The 24,640-nt window shown below is 44.5% G+C and overlaps 1 protein-coding gene across 3 annotated transcripts in view; it reads right to left on the bottom strand.

Annotated features, from left to right (window-relative positions):
• Positions 1-20,625: 20,625 nt before the first annotated feature.
• Positions 20,626-24,640, bottom strand: part of LOC105494793 (tRNA isopentenyltransferase 1) — a 50,145-nt gene continuing 46,130 nt past the window's right edge. The window contains exons 9-11 of one of the 3 annotated variants that reach the window (XM_011763622.3): positions 24,127-24,236; positions 23,697-23,814; positions 20,626-21,509 (exon numbers count right to left, since the gene is read on the bottom strand). In XM_011763622.3, the coding sequence (XP_011761924.1) occupies positions 21,340-21,509; positions 23,697-23,814; positions 24,127-24,236 (398 nt within the window). In that variant the 3' untranslated portion in view covers positions 20,626-21,339. Of the gene's footprint in view, positions 21,510-23,696; positions 23,815-23,914; positions 24,086-24,126; positions 24,237-24,640 lie in introns of those variants that run through there. The other 2 variants (XR_003021103.2, XM_024796914.2) reach the window with 2 other exon arrangements.

Genomic DNA, 24,640 nt, shown 5'->3' with positions numbered 1-24,640 from the left:
GGGCTGGGCAGGCATCCCCAGGGGCATCTGCTCCAATGGTGCTCTGGGCAGCGAAGAGACCAGTGTGCTAGTCCTGGTGTCGCGCAGGAGATCCCCGGTGTCGCTGGGCCCTTTTCCTCTTCTGTTCACTCTGTGATTCCTATAGTCCCTTGTCACAGCACTTAGGGTGTCTTATAATTGTTTATGTGTCTGTTTTCCTCACTAGACTGTGATTTTCATTCATTCTCTCAATACAGTAATCACCAAGTACCAGCCATGTGCTCAGGATAGAGATGAATCCAACTCAGTGCTTGCTGCCTCGGCAGAGGCTCAGTCTGGCTTGGCATGTGGTCATGTGAAATGGATCGCCTCCATGTCTGCTTTCTCCCAAACTCAGGTGCTGGAGACTTTGTTTCCCACAGCATTGACAGTGTCAAGGTCCCACTCTTTATGAAGTTTACAAGACTCCAGAGCTGTTATGAAAAGTGTGTCTAGGCCAGGCGCGGTGGCTCACGCCTGTAATCCCAGCACTTCGGGATGCCGAAGCGGGTGAGGTCAGGAGTTCAAGGACCTCACCTGAGGTCAGGAGTTCAAGACCAGCCTGGTCAACATGGAGACACCCTGTCTCTACTAAAAATACAAAAATTAGCCGGGCATAGTGGCGTGCACCTGTATTCTCAGCTACTCGGATGCTGAGGCAAGAAAATCCTTGAACCTGGGAGGTGGAGATTGCAGTGAGCCAAAATGGTGCCACCGCACTCCAGCCTGGATGACAGAGAGAGACCTTGTCTCGAAAAAAGAAAAGAAAAAGAAGGAAAGAGAAGGGAGGGGGGAGGGGAGGAGAGGGGAGAGGAGGGAGAAGAAAGAAAAGAGAAGAGAACAGAAGAAAAGAAAAGAGAAAAAGTGAGTGTCCACAGGAAATGGTTCTGAAGGGGCCAGGCATGGGTGGGCATCACCTCTGCTGGGTGATTGAAGGGCAACAGTGTGCAGCTGACAAAAGGAGAACTTGGCTGGTGCCTGTAATCCCCACACTTTGGGAGGCCAAGGTGGGCGGATCACCTGAGGCCAGGAGTTCGAGACCAGCCTGGCCAACATGGTGAAATCCCATCTCTACTTAAAAAACAAAAAGGAAAAAAAATTGTTAGCTGGGCGAGGTGGTGCGTGCCTGTAATCCCAGCTGCTTGGGAGACTGAGGCAGGAGAATCGCTTGAACCTGGGAGGCAGAGGTTGCAGTGAGCTGAGATCGTGCCACTGCACTCCAGCCTGGGCGACAGAGCAAGACTCGGGCTCAAAAAAAAAAAAAGAGAAAAAAGAAAAAGAAAAACTCAGCAAGTGAGGAGCAGGATGGCGACTGTGGCTCCTCAGCTCAGGTAACGACTGTGCTAACTGGAGGCCACGGATGGTTACTGGTATTGCTTGGCTGCCATAACACACCACTGGCCCTGCTGCTGGGCGTCTCTTGAGGCTGACTTTGCTCCTCGCCACATCTTTGCTTCCATCTCAGGCCACTCTGATCTCTTCCAAAATCAACTTGTGTCCCTGTTCCAAGCCTGAGCTATCCCTAACGAGCCTCCCTGTGAGCAGGATGGGGGAGACACACCTCTAGGCTCCTTCCAGCTCACTTCTAAGACATTAACTTTACACTCTGCCTCCTTCAGGGACATTCTTTGGGTTCTCAAAATCCTCTCTCCATAAAGCTGAACACTTGGCTTTCAAAATTATTCATGCAGGTGACCACACTGAAGTCTAGTTTAGAAGCTGAAAAACTAAATGTAGTTTTTTCCCCTTCCTTTGTGCATTCCTACTATAAAAATACTAATTCTTGAGGCAACAGAATGCCTCTGGCTGATGAGGGAAAGGGCCACATACAAGGAAGTGTGGAAAAGAAAACGACAAATACTAGGATTTCAAGATGTTTTCCTACTACACATAATCAAATAATTGAAAATACAGTGTAGTAGGATCTCTGGTTAGGGGTGATGGAGTTTAAGGGCTGCAATGAAGAAAGCAGCGGACTCGCCTGGCTGTGGTGTGGGGGACAGCGTGGAGGCCAGTGCAGAGAAGGTCATGCTTGAGCTAGGCCTGGCAGGGATGGATAACAATTTCCAAGGAAACGAGAAGGTGGGTTGGGGCAGAGCACTCCGGGCAGTGTCAATGGGACTGAAAGAACAAGGACTAAAGAAGGAAAAGCTAACAATGTGCAAAGCACTGTTTGTTTGGTTTATTTATTTTATTTTTATTTTTTTGACATTGTGTCTTGCTGTGTCCCCAGTCTAGAGTGCAGTGGTGCAATCATAGCTCACTGCAGCCTTGACCTCCTAGGCTCAAGTGATCCTCCAACCTCAGCCTCCCGAGTAGCTAGGACTACAGGCACACGCCACCAAGTCCAACTAATTACTGGTTTTTTTTAGTAGAGATGGGGTTTTGTCATGTTGCCCAGGCTGGTCTTGAATTCCAAGGCTCAAGCAAAAAAACTGTCCACCTCGGCCTCCCAAAGTGCTAGGATTGCAGGCGTGAGCCATCGCACCTGTCTCAAGCACTGTTTTCATAGGTACTCTTAAAGTATTAATTTAATCATCACAACTTTTGTGGGACTTTTAAAATGAAACTGAGGCACAGGGTGCTGGGCATAGTGGGCTCCTGCCTGTAATCCCAGCACCTTGGGAGGCTGAGGGGGGCAGATTGCTTGAGCTCAGGAGTTTGATACCAGTCTGGGCAACATGGCAAAACCCCCTCTCTACAAAAAATACAAAAATCATCCGGGCTTGGTGGTGTGTGCCTGTAGTCCCAGTTACTTGGGGGGCTGAGGTGGGAGGATTGCTTGAGTCTGGGAGATTGAGGCTGCAGTGAGCCAAGATCTTGCCACTGTACTTCAGCCTGGGTGAAAGAGTGAAATCCCGTCTCAAAAAAAAAGAGAGAGAGAGAGAGAAAGAAAAAAGAAACCAAGGCACAGGCATGTTAAGTTACTGGCCCAAGAATTCCAGTTTGGCAAGCTGAGACTCAGGCCTGAGATGTGTGGCCTCAAGGCTGGGCGTGGTGGCTCACACCTGTAATCCCAGCACTTTGGGACGTCAAGGCAGGTGGATCACCTGAGGTCAGGAGTTCGAGACCAGGCTGGCCAACATGGTGAAACCCCATCTCTACTAACAATACAAAAATTAGCCGGGCCTGGTGGCATGTGCTTGTAGTCCCAGCTACTCGGGAGGCTGAGGCAGGAGAATCGCTTGAACCTGGGAAGTGGAGGTTGCAGTGAGCCGAGATCATGCCACTGCACTCCAGCCTGGGCAACAAAGCAAGACTCCGTCTCAAAAAGAAAAAAAAAAAAAGAAGTGTGGCCTCAGAAGCTCTAAAAGCCACACTATTCTCTGTCTTGAAGCATGGAAAATAGCTTTGTGATGGCAGGTGGGGGATTTGGCTGAAGGAGTGAGCAGGATAAAGACCTCAGAAGACCTGGCACACCATCTAAGGCACTCAGACTGGATCCTGATGATAACGGGGAGTCAGTACAAACTCAGAATTAAGAGAGAGACACAGAAGATGCTATTAGAAGGGTCATGGGTTGAAGGGGGTAGGACCAAAGGCAGAGACCAATTAGGAGGCTGTTTTAACAGCCTAGAAGAGAGGGAGATGACCGGGCCTGAAAAGCAGTAACAGCTGAAACAGGTGAGCTCAGGAATGGTAAGTGGTCAGGATGGTGTGGAAGATGTCCACATCCTAATCCCCAGAACCTGTGACTGTCATTTTAAATGACAAAAGGGACCTTGCAGATGTGACTAAATTAATGATCTGGAGATGAGGAGATTATTTTAGGTTATCCAGGGGCCCAATGTAATCACAGGGGTCCTCCACAACAGTGAGTAGGAGGAAGGCAACATGACGGCAGAAGCAGAGATCCAAGTGATGCGGCTATAAGCCGAGGACTCTAAATGGCCGCCTGGAGAAGCTGGAGGACGGGGAGTGGACCCTCACCCAGAGCCTCCAGAGGAACTGGCCCCGCCAACAGCTTAAGTTTAGTGCACAAAACTCGTTTCAGATTTCTGACCGCCACATCTGTAAGAAAGATACTAAATTTGTGTTCTGTTAAGCCACAAAGTTTGTGGTTAGAGTTGTCCCTCAGCATCCATGGAGGATTGGTTCCGGGACCCCCTAAGTATGCCAAAATCCATATACTTGAGTCCTGAAGTAATGGCAGGTACATGTGGAATAATCCACTGTATATGCAGGCTTCACATCCTGCAAACACTGTATTTGCGATCTGTGGTTGAAAAAAATCTGTGTCTAAGTGGACCCATGCACTTCAAAGCCTTGTTGTTCAAGGGTCAATGGCATTTGTTATATCAACAATAGGAAGCCAGTACAGATGGTTAAGACCTTGTGACCAGGTAGTTATCAAAGAAGGAAAGGGAGGGGTCCCAGAAAGGGTTGAGCAAGAGGTGAGGATTTTGGCTTGGGTGATGGGGCTGGCAGTGAGACCAATACAATCAGGACTGCGGATAGTGAAGAGCGGGCAGTTTGGGGAATGGTGGGACAGTAATGTGTTCTGTCTTGGACATGGTGAGTTTGAAGTGGGCATGGGACATCCAGAAGGAAGGTCTGGAACCTAGGGCAGACCTTGAGAGCGATGAGTGCACACAGGCTCCAATCTGAAAACTGCTGGGAGAACATGTGGCCAAGGACATGGGTTTCCCTTTTTAGCTCATACTCTGTGAGGTGTGACCAAAGTCTCTCCTAAATGCAGCTGTTGGGCACTTAAACAACCCTCCTAGCACCCCTCCTTACACACTTCCTCTTTGGCAGTGAACAGAAGCCAAATCCACTCTTCCAAGGAGTACCCATGTGTCACTTCTGGGACAGGCAGCCTCACTCCTGCCAGGGCCATGCAGGGCAGCCCACAGGCCAAAGGTCCAGGTAGATCCGCGCTGCTGAGTTGCTTCTGGGTAAGCTCTGCTGGCTCCTGAAGAGCCACCCCTGTCCCACTGGTGCATGCGAAGATGCTTTTCAGTGTGTAAGCCAGTTTAACTCAAGCTGTACCTGTGGGTAGCACCAAGGTAGAAACAGAAATATCTTAGGGGAATTTCCCATGGGTCAAACTGAACATGCAAGCACTGAATACAAAGGGCACAGGATAATAGTCACATATCATTTTAAAACAAACAAAAAAGCCTGCTCATCCTGCAGAACAGGTGGGAGCCAAAGCCTGAGAGCAGATGAGATCATTCAGGGAGGACTTGCGGCCCAAGAGCAGAGGAGGGTCCAGGAAAACGATTTCTCTAGGATGGGCAAAGTGAGGGAAGGGGACCCTGACATGCTCATCTTCATATACTCAGGGCTGATACACAGTAAAAACTCAAAGGATGCTTGATGAATGAATTCATTTCTATTCTATCTTCTGTAGAATATAAAAAGGAAAGAGGCCGGGTGTAGTAGCTCACATCTGTAATCCCAGAGCTTTGGGAGGCTAAGGCAGGAGGATCGCTTGAGGTCAGGAGTTCGAGACCAGCCTGGGCAACATGGCAAAACCCTGTTTCTACAAAAAAATACAAAAATTAGCCAGGCATGGTGACACACGTAGTCCCAGCTACTTGGGAGGCTGAGGTGGGAGGATCACTTGACCCCAGGAGACGGAGGTTGCAGTGAGCCGAGATCGTGCCATTGTACTCCAGCCTGGGTGACAGAGTGAGACCCTGTCTCAAACAAAAACAAAAATAAAAACAAAACAAAGGAAAGAAAGAGAATGTGGGAAAATGCGTGTTGATTAAAAAACCAAAAAAAGAAAAAGAAAAAAAAGATACATGCTTATTATCCAATAAACTGAATTGAGTATTTAAGTATGAAACTGGATTCTACCCAGAAAGGGCTTAAAATGTAAACAACATGAATATAAAGTTATCTTAGGAAAATGATAGTCTGACCAGGAAATAAAACAAATGCAAATTCAGTTTCCTTTAAGATAAACTTATAGACCCATGCAACTAGAAAAAACAAGGCAACAAGGCCCCCAGCTGGAGAGGCTGTGGGGAAGCAAGGGCTCCAGTAGCCCCAGATGAGAGCAGTGTAGCCATGGAGACCAGGAGCCCAGAAAGGGCACACCCTGGGGCAAGAAGCCTTGGGGGTAAACATAAATGAAATGCACTTAGGCAAAAATGGAGAGTTTTACAAGGAAATAGAGGTATCTCAGGAACCCAAGGAAGCACACTAGGTCTCAGGAGGGTCAGGAACGAGGAACTGGGAAGTCAACAGGAATCTCTCCCTTCCTCATCTGGGCTTCCCTCCTGCACTGTCTGCTTTTCTCCTTCTCTGAAGATCAGCATTCTCTGTTTTGTAATGCACCCATTCATAACAACAGTTATTTCGTGTGTATGACCAAACATGGTTCTTGTATTTCTCTGTTCAAGTGTACCCGGCTAGGACTAAGCTGCGATTTGAAATTCCTGGGAGGAGTGTGATTGGCCTGGCCGGCCCTCCGCTGGTCTAATAAGTTAGAACCCTGGGGACAGGGTAGTTATTCCTTTAGGAAGTTATGATCTCTGATTCCTTTTTCCACAGGAAGATAAATTAGTGAATGAGATAGGATAAGACGGGGAGGGGATGCCCCGAGGCAGAGAGACGGCTCAAAACTTCGAGCTCCAGGCCCTGGTTCCAGCGAGAACATCCTGTTAACCTTTTTCCTGCTTCCACTGTCCACATCCTTGCTATGCCTTTACAGTCTGTTTTCACATAGCAGCCAGACTTATCTGTTAGCATGTAAATCAGATCATATTCCTCCTCTCTCTAAATGAACAAACCAGCCAGAAAACTCTTTAACTCCTTCCTTTGCAATTAGAATAAAATCCAGGCCTGGCGCAGTGGCTCTCGCCTGTAATCCCAGCACTTTGGAGGCCCAAGGTGGGTGGATCATTTGAGGTCAAGAGTTCGAGACCAGCCTGGCCAACGTGGTGAAACCCTGCCTCTACTAAAAATGCAAAAACAAATTAGCCGAGCGTGGTGGCGGGTGCCTGTAGTCCCAGCTACTCGGCAGGCTGAGGCAGGAGAACCACTTGAACCCAAGTGGTGGAAGTTGCAGTGAGCCGAGATCGTGCCACTGGACTCCAGCCTGGGTAACAGGGTGAGACTCTGTCTCAAAAAAAATTTTTTTAGTTAAAAAATAAAATAAAATCCAAAGTCCTTATCTAGTGCTTGGTGACTTCTCTGACTTTGTCTTCTACAAATCACCCCGTCATTCACTCTTCTGTAGCCACTAGCCTTTTTTCTAACTTGTAAATATGCCCAGCCCAATTCCTATCTCAGGGCTTCTGTACTTGCTGCTCCCTCTGCTCCACCTTCTTGTATGGCCAACTCCACATCATTCCAGACTCAGGTGATGCCACCTCCTCAGAGGATCTTCCCTGAGCAACCCATCTGGAGTAGAACCCCCACCTCAGGCGAGGCACGATGGCTCACATTTGTAATCCCAGGACTTTGGGAGGCCAAGGTGGGCGAATCCCCTGAGGTCAGGAGTTTGAGACCAGTCTGGCCAACATGGCGAAACCCCGTCTCTACTAAAAATACAAAAATTATCCGGGCGTGGTGGCAGGCACCTGTAATCCCAGCTACTCAGGAGGCTGAGGCAGGAGAATCGCTTGAACCTGAAAGGCAGCAGAGGTTGCAGTGAGCCAAGATGGCGCCACTGCACTCCAGCCTGGGCGACAGAGTGAGAACGCCCACCTCAACACACACACCAATCACTCTCTACCCTGTTTTTCCGTTTTTCATAGGACTTCATACTTACTGAAATTTTCTTCATTGTTTGTGACTTGCATTTTTTTTCTTTCTCCCTATGAGAATGTAAGCTGCATTTGGGCAGAAACCCTGTCTATCTGATATTTTCCCAGCAGCAGAGCTGAGCCTGGCACTTAGTAGACACCAAAAAAACACTTGAATGAATGCCTGAACAACTTGGTTTCAATGTTATACTGAGGCAGTGCAGTGTAGCACTTCAGAGCAAAGACTTTGGGGCCAGACCACCTGAGTTCACCAGCTCCCCATCTCCTGCCTGCATAAACTTGCACACATTGTCTTACTAATCTGTCTTTCAGTTTTGCCATATGGAAAATGGGGTGGAGGGGGAGGATAGCAGTACCCATCCTTTAGTATTGTTATGAGGATTAAATGAGTTCACACATGTAAAGGGTTTGAAAGGGCTTGCCACAGAGCAAGCACTCAACATGTCCTCACTCTTACTATTCACTATTAATCATGAGTCCACTCAGTTGAATTATCAAAATTCATGTTTCATTGTCCTGCCCTCCATAGCTCCTCTTTTATCTTATTTTCATGTCTTTTATCAGTTTCCTGTGTTCTGGGAGACCATCTGAAGTTTGTTTTCTTTACTAAATTGATCTTCTGTGTTGGACCTGGCATTTGTTGCTTCCATGCAGTTTTTAATTCAACAGCCATGTCTTCAATCTCTTCCTAATCTCTTCTTATCCCAGATTACTCCACTGGCAGAATTGCTGATTCTAAGTGAATTATGTACAATCTTTTGAATCCTATTGAAACTTCAATCAGGTATCACCTACACTTTCTTTTATTATTTGCAACAGGTCTTTTTTAGAGGTAGGTACTCCTCTAAATCTTCAGAGAAAAGCTAAATCACAGTCTCTGCAACTGCAGACTGTGTCTTACCTAATCCTTCTGGAAGGAGGTCTCTACATAGGTGACTGAGCATCTTGGTTTGCCCCCACTGAGGGGTTTCCCAGGACATGAGATTTTCAGTGCTAAGACCAATAAATCCCAAGCCAAACAGGATGACTTGGTAATCCCACCCGTAGACCGTGTCAAGAAAGAGCTGTATCGTTTTAAGAAAAATGGTCTTTCAAACCCTTCACAAAAGGAGGAAACCATTTTCTAGTAAAAAGAATGACTTGACTAGCTCCTTCCAAGTAGCATTTTAAAATGTGAAAGTCTCTTACAAGTAAGGGGGGAAAAAAAAAAACCTGCTTCAACCCAAAGCCTCCCTTTAGCAACCCCCTCTCCTTCCTTTCCTAACTTAGACATTCAACCTTTTCTCTCCTCCCATTCACTCCTCAAACCACTGGAATATGGCTTCCATTTTCTAACCCTCAGCTGACCCTTCTCTTACCAAGGTTACCACTGATGTCATAACTAAGATCCAATGGATACTTCTCATTCCTTATTGTGAATGGCCCCTACACACTTCCCTGCAGACCACTCCCTTCTCAAAGCTCTGTAAGATGCTCTGTTGATGTTCAAGGCTCTGCTCCAGATTGTCTCTGTTCTCACTACACCCCATGCTCGAGTGACCTCATCTTCCACGGCTTCAAATACCATCAATACTGTTGACTCTGAGATCCCTATCTCCAGCCCAGAGTGCAATCTGGGCTCAACCCGAATATCCAGTTCCATGAGGATTCGCTACAGATGCCTCAATCTCCACAAGTCTCAAACTGAACTCATCCTCAGCCCAAACCTGTTCTTCCTCCAGTGTTCTTATCTTGGCCAAAGGACTTGGCCACTGTCCAATCAACTGTTCAAGTCAGAAACCTGAGCCTCATTCCTGACCCCTTCCCTTCCTTCACCTCCAACATTTCATCAAGTCCTATAAATGCTACCTGCTACATATCTAAACTGTCCCCCAGCCGCTAGGCTTTCTGCAGCCAATCTACTCTCTGCATTGCACCAGAGTGATCTCTCCAGGAAACATGTCTGATGTTTTCTCGGGATTCATGGTTTACAGGGTCCTCTATGACCTGGGTCCTACAGACCCCTCCTGCCTTTTCCCCTAACACTCCCCTACCTGGCTCCTGCCCATTATTCTTAGGTTTTTTGTTTGTTTGAGATGGAGTCTCACTCTGTTGCCCAAGCTGGAGTACAGTGGCTGATTTTGGCTCACTGCAACCTCTGCCTCCTGGGCTCAAGAAATCCCCTTGCCTCAGCCTTGAGAGTAGCTGGGACTACAGGCACATGCCACCAGGCCTGGCTAATTTTTGTATTTTTTACAGAGGTGAGGTTTTGCCATGTCGCCCAGGCTGGTCTCGAACTCCTGACCTCAAACGATCCCCTCACCTCAGCCTCCCAAAGTGCTGGGATTACGGGCGTGAGCCATGGTGCCCGACCTCATGTTTTTTCAGATGCCATTTCCTCAGGAAAGCCTTCCCAGACTCTTCTAGAATGAGTCAGGTGAAATCTTGTGTATTCCCTAAATGACCTATTATAGCATTTATCATATTCACTGGGATAGCATGGAAGACTCCAGCTCTCTGAAGACAGGAACTGTCTTGTTCACTGATACATCTCTAGCACCTAGAACAGTGAACGATAAGCACTCATTTAAGTCTGTTGAATAAATTAACAGGCATTGCTAATTATAAAGCTGTTTGACTCCTGAAGTCCTCTACTTGCCTTCATATTAGTTCAGAACTGGTTCAACTTACCATGTACCTAATGAAAAATACAACTACTTTTTAATTCAAAATAACTAGAAGTGGCATAATCCAGTAAAAAGAACACTACTGCTAAACCAGGAGACCAGGGTTCCAGGCACAGCTCTGCTACTTACTAACTCTTCGTGTTGCTGTTGGTGACTTACTTAACCTCTCTGTACTCAATTTCTCTATCTGCTCAATAATGTGGCTAATCTGGATCAGAGATTTTCAAAGTGTGTCCCACAGCGGGGGCGTGGGGGGGGGCGTGCTAAATCAGAGGGACCAGAAGACTGTGCACCCCACCCAGACTCGAAGCCATTCTGTTTCACTATGTATTATATATTGGAATTCATGTATGACTTGGGAGAGGGGAAAAAAAAGGATCCACAGCTAAAAACAAGTTTGAAAACAACTGAAACGTGATCACCGAATTCTCTGCACCCTTTACATGCTAACATTGAAAACAACAGAAAGCCATGAATGTAATAACAAGGCAGTTTGACCGGGCATGGTGGCTCATGCCTATAATCCCAGCACTTTGGGAGACCAAAACGGGTGGATCACCTGAGATTTCAGGAGTTCGAAACCAGCCTGGCCAACATGGTGAAACCCTATCTCTACTAAAAATACAAAAATTAGCCGGAGGTTGCAGTGAGCTGAGATCGTGCTATTGCACTCCAGCCTGGGCGACAGAGAGAGACTCCATCTCAAAAAAAAGAAAAAGAAGGTAGTTTCTAAAAAGCACTTGAAGATTCTGACTGCAAAAGTTCGGAAAGAGTAAGCTGGCACTTTTGTCTGCCATCAGGAACCCACCAGTTTCCAAGCAACTTGACTTCATTATGCAGATCCAGCAAGACACACAGACATTTTTGTATCCACAAGTAACATCTATATATGTCTTTATACCTCGGAGCCGGACACAGTGGCTGATACCTGTAATCCCAGCACTTTGGGAGGTCAAGACGGGAGCACTGCTTGAGACCAGTTCAAGACCAGCCTGGGTAACATGGCGAAACCTCATTTCTACAAAAAATACAAAATTAGCTGGGCATGCTGGCAGGTGCCTGTGATCCCAGCCTCCCTATGCTGAGGTGGGAGGATCACCTGTGCCCAGGAGTGCCACTGCATTCCAACCTGGGTGACAGAGTGAGACCCTGTCTCAAAAATATAAAAAGTCTTTATACCTCAATCCCCTTCATATTAACAAGGAGGCTCAGGCAGAAGGCACAGACTTAAACGGTTTTCCTTTATGCCTTTCAGGTGGTTTGTCACTTCACTTCTGGTGACTCAGAGTCTGACCCCAGCCTCACACTTGATAATGCACCATCCAGAGGTCTTGCAGAGATAGGGCCTTCCTTTTGCATGGGAAGTACTCCGTAGTTACTGTGTGCTAGTGAGGGTTGTAGTCAGAGGACCTGGACTTCTCTCCTGATCTGCCACCTACTCTGTGTCACTGCTATGGACACCTATTATTTGGTCTACTCAGCACCAATCCCATCCCTGCCCTCTTCCTGAAAACTCTTGTGGTCCCTTGCTTCATTCTATCATACTGTTCTACAGGGAGGAACATGTTCTTAGATGGTGCACTCTCCTGCTTAATCCGAAGATAGACAACAGAATTCAGCTCTACTCAATTGAGTCTTTTCCTGGGGCTTTTAAACTTGGGATTTGATCCACTTCTTTGCAGTGAAGAAAAGCTGTAAGATGTGAGGTGTGGCAGCTTCCAATGACCATGTGAAGAAAGCCGGTTTGCATGGAGAAAAACGTGAAATCGGCACGCTGAGAAGAGATGAGGCAGTGCTGGTAGTGTCTGAGTTCTCGGGAGCAGTTGCTCCTGAGGCCCAGCTGCACCTTGCCTGTCCCTTCAGGAGAAGCTCAGTTGTTTGACTTTTAGATTCCATAAACCAACAAATCCTCTTTTATACCTAAGTAAGTTTAAACTGGCTTTTAGTCCCTTACATCTGAACTAACACCAACCCTGTGTTAAGTCACTGAAATACTGTAAGTCTCTTTCTTCATTGGTAGAAACGACCTCAAAGGTTTTTGGCAAGTACTAACAAGATATGTCGTTTTGTTGAAACCATACTGGGCCATAAATTTCTAAGGAATGACTACTACAGATATCTCATGTCGAAGATAATGGCAAGTACCACCCAGAAGGCATATGAACTTAGTTAAGCTCAGCCCTGCTGCTGGAAAACCCAGTGTCTTACTGACTAGCAGACAGCAACTCCACAGGGACACCAATGCTTGTCTGCCCAGGTGCCCTCCCCTCCTTTCAGGAATCCATCTCCAGACTGGCTGATGGGCCTCAGGATAAGCACTAGACTCAAGCTGGGCTAAAGGATCCCTTTCCTGGGACTTTTACTTTTTCAAAAAAAATGGTGGTAAAATTCACTTTTAAGTGTATAGTTCAATAAAGTGTATTAAAGTATGAAAGTGCATGAAAGTGTATTAAAGTAGTTTTAAGTGTATTAAGTAGTTTTAAGTGTATAGTTCAGTAGTGTTAAGCATATTCATTGTTGTGCAACTAATTTCCAGAACTTTTTCATCTTACAAAACTGAAACTCTATCCCATTAAACTTCTCCATTTGCCCTTCCCCTCCACCCCCAGGCACCACCATACTGTTTCTATAAATTTGACTATTCTAGATACCTCATGTAAGTGAAACTATACCATATTTGTCTTTCGGTGACTGGCTTTTTTTTGTTTTTTTTTTCTGCTTTGCTGCCCATGCTGGAGTGCAGTGGCGCCAAGGCACACTGCAGCCTGCCCTCCCGGGCTCAAGCAATCCTCTCACCTCTCATACCCGAGTGCTGGGTAATAGTTCTTTTATTTTTTGTAGAGGTGGAGTCTCATTCTGTTGCCCAGTCTGGTCTCAAAACTCCAGGCTCAAGCAATCCTCCCACCTCAGCCTCCCAAAGTGAATTGAGCCACTGTGCCTGGCCTGACTGGCTTTCATTCAGCATAATGTCCTCAAAATTGTAGCATGCGTCAGAACTTCCTTCCTTGCTAAGGGTGAATATTCCATCATATGTACTTACATTTTGTTTATCCACTCACTCTTATTTATTTTTGAGATAGGGTCTGTTTCATTCTGTCACCCAGGATCTGGAGTGCAGTAACACAATCACAGCTCACTGCAGCCTTTACCTCTTGGGCTTAAGTGATCCTCCCCCTCCAGCCTCTTAAGTAGTTGGGACTACAGGCACACACCACCACACCCAGCTAATTTGTTTATTTTTTGTAGAGATGGGGTCTCACTATGTTGCCCAGGCTGGTCTTGAACTCCTGGGCTCAAGTGATCCTGCTGCCTTGACCCCTCAAAGTGCTGGGATAACAGGCACAAGCCACTGTGTGCAGTCCTTAGATTCGCTTTTCTTTTTCTTTCTTTCTTTCCTTTTTTTTTTTTTTTGAGATGTAGTCTCACTCTGTTGCCCAGGCTGGAGCACAGTGGTGCGATCTCAGTTCACTGCAACCTCCAACTCCCAGGTTCAAGTGATTCTCCTGCCTCAGCCTCCCAAGTAGCTGGGATTACAGGCCTGCGCCACCACACCCAGCTGATTTTTGTATTTCTAGTAGAGACAGGATTTTGCTATGTTGGTCAGACTGGTCTCAAACTCCTGACCCCAGGTGATCCACCCACCTCAGCCTCCCAAAGTGCTGGGATTACAGGTGTGCGCCACCGCATCCAGCCTAGAGTCACTCTTGACGGACAATTGGGCTGCTCCTACCCCTTGGCTATTGTAAAGAACACTGCTACGCAGCACGAGGGTGTATCTCTCTGAGACCCTGCTTTCAGGTCTTTGGGATATATCCCCAGAGGGGGGACTGCTGGATCATATGGCGGTTCCCTTTTTAATTTTCTGAGGAACTGCCATACCATTTTCCACAGCAGCTGCACTATTTTACATTCTCACCAACAGTGCAAAGGGTTCCAATTTTTCCACATTCTTGCCAACACTTGTTATCTTCTGGGTTTATTTGTTTTGTTTTGTTTTATAGCAGTCATTCTAATGGGTACAGGGTGTCCTAGGGCTTTCGAACTTAGAACCAGAGAGAACATCCGCACAATCTGTCTCCAGTTGTCAAGGCCATAAGAGGTGAAACACAGGCGCTACTAGCAGCCCTGTCTCCTGCCATGCAGAGAAAGCCTGTTTACAGTGAGAGAGGAGTGAGCTGATTTGCAGAGAAAAGAGAAAGTCTCTAAAGCCTCAGATTGGGTAGTACAAGTTGTGCCTGGAGCCTAGATACTTTCTTGCCCTTGAATTTGATGAGACACCTCATTAACCCAATCATAAATCCACCTTTTTACTTAAGTTAGTTTGAGTTGTTCCATTTGTAACCATGATTCTTGCCATAAACATCTTTGTACATGTTTTAGTTCTTCAATCATCTTTTCTTCTTTACGTTTTCTTCCTTTGATTCTTTCTTAGAAGTAGATTGGATATAAATAATTTGTACATTCAAAAACCCTAAATCTGTATGTTCAAAAACCCTAAAGAAATGCCCTTGCAGAAGTAGAGGGTTGTGGTTAGAGCATGGGTTTGGAGTCAGCCCAAACTGGCTTCAAATCCTAGCTCAACAAATGTTTATGGGATATGTTAACTAACTTGATGGTGGTATAGACAGATAAGATAGATAGATAGATACACACACACATATATATACATATATAAAACCATCACTTTATATAGCTTGAATACATACAATTTTATCTGTCAATTATATCTCAATAAATCTGGATAAAAATAAAAGGCTGACTTAAATTAAAAAACAAAAACACAAATAAATGCTTTTAAGCAGCAGGCCGTTGTAGGTGCCAGGGATAAAGCAGTGAACAACAGACAAAAATCGCTGCCCTCACCAAGCTTTCTCTCTGGTACTCGGTAAATATTTGCATGTTTACTCTCTGCCAACCACTGTTTATTAAGCTGTGTTTATAAAATAGTGATAACAAATTATCTTGTCCATTTGTTTTAAGGAATCATTATAACGTATGCATGTGCTTGATATAATGCCTGACACACAGAAAGCACTCAATGAAGAGAAGCCATGTCTACATTTAGACAGGGAGGTGTGCCTTGCAGAAATTAGCCTCAATATACATTGGGTGCCCACTATATGTTCCACAATTATCTTTTTTTTTTTTTTTTTTTGAGACGGAGTCTCGCTCTGTCGCCCAGGCTGGAGTGCAGTGGCCGGATCTCAGCTCACTGCAAGCTCCGCCTCCCGGGTTTACGCCATTCTCCTGCCTCAGCCTCTCGAGTAGCTGGGACTACAGGCGCCCGCCACCTCGCCCGGCTAGTTTTTTTGTACTTTTTTAGTAGAGACGGGGTTTCACCGCGTTCGCCAGGATGGTCTCGATCTCCTGACCTCGTGATCCGCCCGTCTCGGCCTCCCAAAGTGCTGGGATTACAGGCTTGAGCCACCGCGCCCGGCCTCCACAATTATCTTAAAATAGTACTCAGATCCTGGCAGAATTTACTTTCCAGTGGGAACAAGAGATAAATAACAGGTGCTATGAGCTGTAGCAAAATAATAAGGCAGAACAGACTCTGGAGCCACCCACCTATTTTCAAATCCCAGCTTGCCCTTAGGAAAGTCATCGAACTGCTCTACTCACTTTCCTCAGTTGTAAGACAGAGCTAACAAGAACAATGACAAAACTACCTCATTGGGCTCTGTGAGGATTAAATGAGTTAATATGTGTAAAAGTGCTTAAAGCAGTGCCTAGCTCACAGGACTACATAAGCACCAGCTAATATTAACACTATTACGTATTAACTCCTAGGAGGAGAAATTAAGTCTCCCTAGAGGAGTCGAAGAAGCTTTTTCTAAGGAGAGGACATCAGATCTGGGCCTTGAAGGATGTGCAGGAGTTCACTAGGTAAAGAGCAGGGGAAAGGACATTTCAAGGGAAGAAAACAGTCCAAGCAAATGAGCTGACCCATGGAGGAAATCATATGCATTGAAACAAACCAAACCTAACAGCTGAAGCCTAGGTGGGTGGCAGATGAAGCCTGAGGCACCAGTTCTGGCCATTAGTACTACAGTCCACCAAACTAGTCAGTCTTAAGTCAGACCTTGCCCTGATAACTTCCAAGAAATGATACCATATCAGAAACCAACATTTTAGTAGCATTAACAATTTTTCCCCAATGAAGCAAATAAATCCAATTTATACTTACCATTTACTGGGCACTACAGTGCCAAAACACTATGCCATTTACAAAAGGACCTCACTTAATCTTTACCATGTCCCGTGGAATACAGATAACTTCATTTTACACATGAGGAAACAGGCTTTTAAGCAATATTCCCAAGATCACACAGATAGTATATTGGAAAATAAAGTGTTCAGCTGCAAATACAAATAGTGGTTTCTTTCTCCCACTGCCCCCTCCCTGCCACATAAAACAAAGTCTGAAGGTAGGCAGTTTAGTCATCATTAGTTCAGTCATTCAACAATGCCACCAAAACACCTTCCATCTTTCCTCCCCACCATCTTTACAGTATCAGCCACTGGCCCTGAGGTTTATACAGACTCCCAATCCCTACAATGTTTTCTTATTCTTGTCTTAAAGTCCTACCAGTCAGGATTTTCTCAAGCTTTACTTTTTGAAATATTTCAGAGGTCAGCTCAATACAACTCACTAATTTCACAGATGGGGAAATAGAGAGATTTGCCCCTAGCAAACTAGCAGAGTTTATTAATTAGTTAAATGAGCCTGGAATTGAGTGCTCCTTCCATTTAGTGGGGACTGTAAGCTGCCCACCAAAACCTGTCCTCCCATTCCTTCTTGGCACATGGCTTGACTACATTTCTCAGCCTTCCTGGCAAGGTAGGCGTGGCCACTGGACTAAGTTCTTGCCAATGGAAAGTGAGAATGTATGCAGAAGTATCCATGCCACTGAAGGGTCTAGGCCTTCAGGTAGCGGGTCTGCCTCCTCCCTGTTCCTTTTCCCCTTCCCATTAGCTGGGACCAATGATGACCCAGCTTTAAGCACGCAGCCCATGAGGACAATGCTCCAGAGGACGGAGAAGCAACATGATATGAGGAACCTGTGTGCCTGAATCACCATTTGGTGCAGAGCTGCCCCAGTGACCTGAACCGCTCACTTCAGACAGGTCAATTCCCTTCAGAGTTGTTACCTGAGAAAGAATAAACTTCTTTGTTCTTTAAGCCACTGTATCGTTGAGTCTCTTTGTTATAGCAACGTAGCCTTTTACCTGAACTAATGCAAACATGCAGCTTCCTTTGTAAGCATTCAGAGCAGCTTTACAAATAACCAGGTAGCCATCATTTTAGAAAACAGCCTTAACTGCCCAAGTAGGTGATAATCAAATACTGAAATTCCTGCCAGTGGCTATCCCAAAATTTCTTCATCTTGATTAAAGGGTATTTAACTATTGAAGCAGATCACTTATGTAGAGACCTACTTAGTTTTTATGCTTTCATGCAATTTACTTAACAAATATTTGACTGTTTCTAGGTGCTAGGGATACTAACAAGTCACTGCATTCATAAAAGGTTGATTTCATGCATGTTTGTCTAGCGGGAGGGGGTTGTTAATTTTATTTTCTTTTTGAGCAACACGGTGTTGCTCTGCCACCCAGGCTAGAGTACAGTGGCATGATCATGTTTCACTGTAGCCTCAATCTCCCAGGTTCAAGCCATCCTCCTACCTGAGCCTTCCAAGTAGCTGGGACTATAGGCATGACCCACCATACCGGCCTATCTATCTATCTATCTATCTATCTATCTATCTATCTATCTATCTAATCTATCTTATCTATCTATCTATCTATCTATCTATCTATCTATCTATCTATCTATCTATCTATCTATCTATCTATCTATCTATCTTAAACAGACTGGGTCTCACTACGTTGCCTAGGCTGGTCTCAAACTCCTAGGCTTCAGTGATCCTTCTGCCTCAGCTTCCCAAAGCGTTGGCATTACAGGCGTGAGCCACCACTTCTGGACTGTTGTTTTTTAATGTTATACTGTGTGTTTTGTTTTGTTTTAAGCAAAAAAATCCTATTTGGAACTAAAGAGAGCTAAGAGAGTACAAAAAATTACTCACTGCTAGGAAGGATCAAGCCAATACAGATGAGCTGTTGTCTTGCTTAGCCCTAAGAATCAAGAAAAGTATTTTCAAGTCTAAGAATCTAGATCTGTCTTCAGAATCAAAGTACTTTCTACCCACCTACAACAACATTGCCTGAACTGTAAGAAATATCTAAAGCCTAATCAAGATTTTTACTGACAGAAGCAGGTGAACCTAATAGCTCATTGAGTATTAGAATTAATTGCCAAAGCCATTTAGATAGCACTACTGGTGTGACGGACTGGAGGCTCTGGGTACCTGGACTGGAGGGTTCTGCTTGCCTGGAGATTGCTATGGCCAGATGGTACAAAATGGCATTCCTCATTCTTACTCCAGGCTGAGCAAATAGCCCAAAGCTCTATGGTACTTTTCAGCTCTCAAATGAGATTTGGTATGAGATTTAGTAATAGAGTAAGAACGGTGATCTAAGGTTTGTCCTGGCTTTGCCGTGCTCTGTGACTGGAACATCCATATTTTAGGCCTCAGTTTCCCCATCCATACAAGAGATAAAGGATTCTTTCATCTCTACATTTATGACCATCACAAGACAAACTATTTTCCTTCCCTACACTTGACAGCAAAGTCATTCATTGGGGAGCAGGCACAAAAGGGAAATCTACTCAGGGCAGTGCCTCAGCCCAGAGCGCCAGGCAGATTTCTAGTGAGTGTTCTGCCTTTCCCAGGCTCTTTGCTGCTGATAAAGGAATTTCATTTGGTTGAATTTACAATTTCTAAGAATATGAACAGTGGGCTTGACCACAGTGCCTTACACTTAGTAAGTGCTTCATAAATATTAGACACTTTGATTTTTTTTTTGTAAAAAATTCCTGATTTCCAATTGCCATAGAGATAACAATGAGTTCAATGGGAAGTTACTGCTCCAAGTATTTCAGATGGAAGAATTAAAGGCTTTTTAACGTACAATGATTAAAACTAGTTTTTCCTGCTTGTCTACTGAAACTTTTTTAGGCTTTAAAACATATTTAGCAACTTGAACAAAGAATATTTCAGAGAAACTAAAGGTTCTTCCCTACAAACTGCCAGTTTAACACAGTGCTTAAAAGGTTGTCTACCAGCCTCGCCTCAATTCCAGCTCTACCACTTGCTAGCTGTACTCCACTGCTGAGCCTTAGTTTCCCCCCAGTTAACAGCAAAGAAAACAGCATTTCCCTCCCAGGAAATGTGAGAAGATAACGTATAAAAAGAACTTAGCACTGCTTGGCTCACAGTAAGTACTCATCTCCACTCCCACTGGGAAGATGTGGCTTCTCACCTTGTTAGCTCCTAAAGTAGTTAATAAACTTCTTTGCCCAGAGAATAAATTTATTTTTGAGATTCAAATGAGTTAAAGGTGGGTGAGGTTCTGGAATTCAGCACTGTTTAAAAAAAGGTCAATCAAGTTAGATAGTTTTTTTACTCTGCCTTCTTCTCTGTGAAGTCTTACATGCATAGGAAACAAAACATTTACCAACAATTGCTTTTCAAGGTCCAGCAGAAATGCTCCTCCTTCCATGATCGCTTCCCTTCCTTCTAAACTGAAATTCTACACAGCTCTTGTGGCCTTTGATACTCTCTTGCCTGGATTGGTGTTTGTGTTCACATGCAATTATTTATAAGCTCCCTGAAGGCAAGAACACATCTCATCTCTGCATTCCCTTTAGCCTAATTCAGGGCCTCTCATATAGTAGATTCTGCACAAACAAAATGTATTTGAATGGGGAGTTAATGCTTAAAGGGCACAAAGTTTGTTTGGAGTGACAAAAAAGTTTTGGAAGTAGATAGTGGTAACGATTGCACAGCATTGTGAGTGTAGTCAATGCTGCTGAATTATACACTGAAAATGCTATATGTGATGTTATATATAAATAATAACTATTTAATATTGCTGGCAGCGCAGGTCACTCCAGAAAGAGGGCTTCAACTGGAAGTAATGGATCTCCAATAAAAGACCCTCTCTAGATGTCTTCAAGGACTATAATGTGCTAAATAAACACCTGCTACATAAATGGACAGCATGATCTACGAAGAATGTCAAATTTGAGAAAAAGCTATATCATATTGATAACAGAGCATACTGTGTATAAACTAGATATGGACTTGTATGTCTTTTTAAGGATCAAAGAGGCTCTTGTAAATTTTTTATTTAAACTTCAATAAAAATATAGATTTGTAACTCAATAGAAAGACAGCAGTGATAATAACTCACATATGAGCAGCTTGCAAATTTCAAAGTCTTTGGTCTTCAAGTCCCATGTCACAGCTTCCTCAGTCTGATTCCCTCCTTCTCTGTAGAATTCCGAGAACTAGTTTGCTTCACTTAATCATCTCAGTGGGGATGGTCCTTTCCTGCCATTCACTCAAATCTAGAACTCCCAATATGTGGCTCACAAATACTTCAGTCATCTACAAAAGCATCTGGAAATCAGATAATTTTAGCCAGAGTCAAGGACATAAAACTTCTTTAAAGGGATGCAGTCAGTCCTGGTATTCACCACAAAAAAAGATCCTCATGTATAAAAATGTGGAATCTGTGCCTCTTTTAATAATAGAACCTTTAAGATTCAAAGAAAAAAAATGCTTTCTTGAACGACATCATTTCCAGACACATCAGCCATACAAGGAGCTGACAAGACCTGCTGTTTCTATTATAGAGAACATGAGACTTTAGAACACGCCACTGAATGAAAGAAAATGGTGGGAGCTTTTCTGCTATGCACAAAATTCTGCATAGCACTCCTCTGCCCAGACTGGGAGACAGACATACCCCTCCCTTCAGAAGTGGATCCCCACCACCTTTCCAAAGGCCACTGGACATGTCTCTTAAATGCTGCATTTCAACTCTTGCTCATTCTGCCCTGAGGATCTCTTCTCTTTAGGTTCTTTGTCATGGTCTGGGGAAATGCTCTGACTTTCTATGGTGTTGGCAGCATCTGAATCCAACCTTCTTCTTCTCTTCAGTTGCTTCAAGTGGGATTTGGATTTTATATGTGCTGATAACACAAAACCAAATCAAACAAACAAAAAAACTCATTAGAATGCTCTAGAATTAATCTAGAAGCAAGTAAAATTAACTATACAATGCTTTTCTTCAACAATAAATAGCAAGATCAAAACATGTACGGGTATAGCTGCTTAGCATTTTTAAGGGAAGAATAAATTATATGGCCAGCGAGCTGGCAAAAGAGAGTGAGCTACCACATAGCAAGTGCTCCCTGCCAGGTACTTTACATCACCAATCCTCATGGCAGTCTTGTAAGATGGTACTATTCTGCTCATTTTACACAAGGGAAACTGAAGTTCAGAGAGGTCTTACAAAATGTCCAAGGTCACACAGCAGGTAAACTCTTCTACTTAGACCCGTGGCTTCAAAAAGAGATCCCACTTTCCAGATCAGGTCTCTGTAGTATGGGGCTTCCTGTTACAGATACATTTTTAACTTGTAAGGCTGAAAAGTTAGAAATTCAAATCCTCTGTATTGCAGGGCATTGCCTGTTGTCCTTCCTGGTCTGGCATCCCTGTGCCTGGGTCAAAAAGGTCATGTGAACCACTCTCTGGCAAGATTCCTATTCTCTAGGCACACACTGCTCCAGGGATACAGGAAGGTGCATTTATCACTGGCAATTTCTTCCGAGGGTTCACGGAGGAAGTCAAGCTAAAGGGCCACTGTTGCCTGCTATCAACTGCGGACCTGTCACCCCTAAGACAGTTCCCACCTTATGACTAACTTATACAGGTTTATTTTCACTATCCTGTTCTTTTTTCAAGGAAATCTCATCTGGGAACACTGAAAGAGATAGACAACTAGTTTAAATTCTCTTTTATACATATTAAAAACATCATTTTGAAGAGTTTAGAAGCAAGAATAAGTAAGGTAGAGGTTAGAATTAAGAGAAAAGTTTACTTGGGGAAATAAGTCAGCTTTGTTCTCCAGCTAGAGCCTAAGGCAAAAAATGGGCTTCTGGGCTGGCTCTCCATGGCAGCAGGAGATGGGAGCAAGGACTTGACAGATGGCACTACAGAAGGGCTTATACAAGCTAAGCTCACAAAGGCTCACACATGTTGCTTCTCTAAGGCTATCCCTGAAGGACATTCAACAAATCGAACCACTAAGTTTCCTTTAGAAAAAAACAATCAGACACTCTCTTTCTCTTCCCCTTTCATCATTATAAACCAACGACAATCGAGGCTTCTTCTGCTGGTTGGGCAATCACAGCCATCCCCAGTCTCTGACAACGGAGTTCATTTTGCCAGTTACCAGTTAATAGACCTAATCATCCTATTGGTTGCTTTGGGGAGAAAAATCTACTTCTCTGAGAATCCCACGCAAAACAGTACTCTGAACAGAAGGATCCCAGCCGCTGAGTAAACGACAAGCCCCACTGTGCCTGAAAGCAGCAAACCTTACACCTGTTTCTAAATACCAAGTAAACTCAAGGCTTGGGGAGAAGTCCTGGGCTTTGACTGGATCACTGCAGAAATCTGAAAATCCAACAATGTGTGTGCAATGTAACTCTGTGGCAGAGACAGAGCCAGGCTCTAATGCAGGGATACAGAGCCTTAGGGTGGGGCTGGCCCTGAGGTGGTGGGGAACTAACCTTCTTTATACATGTGTGACAGGCTGACTTTCACACAGTTTCCCTTAACATCTTTTTATCACAGTTTTAGCAACTACCACTATGTCAACAATTACCTCAAAGGTTACTGAAGAGATACCACTTTTAAAAACCACACTGAGGAGTAACTGTACTTCCTGCCCGCTCCCAGCTATGCTTCTGCTTCTTCCAGTCTCCTGGATGAGCTGCCTGGCTTCCCTTACACCCTTACTTCCTGATCCCTCCCCCACTGAATTATAAACATGAAAGGCCAAGAAACTCCTCCAAGGCAGGACCACAAAGTCAAAGGAGCTCTAGAAAGTTACCTGCAGATCTCTTAGTATAAAATATTAATTCCAGCTGAAGATGGAGAGCATTTGATTTTCCTCTGAATCTCAGAATACAGAGACAACTCCCCAGTTGGGGGAAGCCTCCAGTGAATTTGAGCACAGGCTCTTAGAGGAATCTAGCTGTCCCTTTACAAATAAATAGACTCCAGGTTCAATCTGCCAAAGACCTTGAATTTCATGAAGTCAGTGTGAACCCACCCTTATAGATTTCTTCATGCCCCTCCCCATACTCTACCTGCCCACTCGCGATCCCCAATGATGATTCGATCACAGAGGTCACACATGTGATAACTTCTCTTGTTCTCAGCTTCATTGTATGGCATCTTTATTGGAGTGGCTATAGGCTTGCGGCCCTAAAAGAACAAGGGTGGAAGGGAATATTCAATTCAAAGAGATCTGGATATAATTCTCTATTAAGGGAAGTGGGATTTTCCTAAGATTCCTTTTTCTCACCCCAGAGAGCAGATGGGTTGTATCCAGATTTTAGCAACAACCTTTCTGAATGTAAAAGTAGAAAAGCAGTCTCCAGGTACTGAAAAGCAGCCAGCCCTCTGGCTTTATTCTATGGAAAAGAAGGCCTGGTTCTTCAGTATAGCAACAAAGGTGTCAGCTAACAAAAGTGCTCTGAAAAACAGACAATAGACTATATCATGATTCACAATTACCTGGATGAAACTTTGCACGATTTCAAGAGCAGGTTCAAGAACAGACTCTTCCCACTTTGAGACATCAGATACCTCTAAGCCATAGACAGGGGGGACACTGGGACCAGGTCCTAATGATGACAAAGAAAGGTTGTGAGAGGTCAGCCTCAAACCCAATCTATTCTGCACCCAGGACTCTGAAATCCTCCAGGGAAATACACAGAGCCAAAGGAGTAAACATTCTGACCATGCTATTCATTCTAACTGAAACATGAACCACAATCCAAGAAAGACCTAAAGGTTTAACTGCTCTGCAGCCAATAAGACTAGCTACATAATCTAGATACATGGGTGCAGGATCTTCCAGATCAGCCAGGAAACCAGAATAGAGTTAACAGCTCGAGGGACCATTGTATGAGCTACAACACAAAGACAGCACATCATAAGAAGAAATAAACTAACAGCTTTAAGTAAGTGCCTATTCTAAGTTCCGTATCATCTTACGATGATGGCGATCTGTGGCAAGAGAATTCAC

This window comes from Macaca nemestrina, chromosome 1 (assembly GCF_043159975.1).
Source record: "Macaca nemestrina isolate mMacNem1 chromosome 1, mMacNem.hap1, whole genome shotgun sequence".
NCBI lineage: Eukaryota > Metazoa > Chordata > Mammalia > Primates > Cercopithecidae > Macaca > Macaca nemestrina.
Note: the sequence above shows the minus strand (reverse complement) of the source record. Positions and strands in the feature narration are given on the sequence as shown.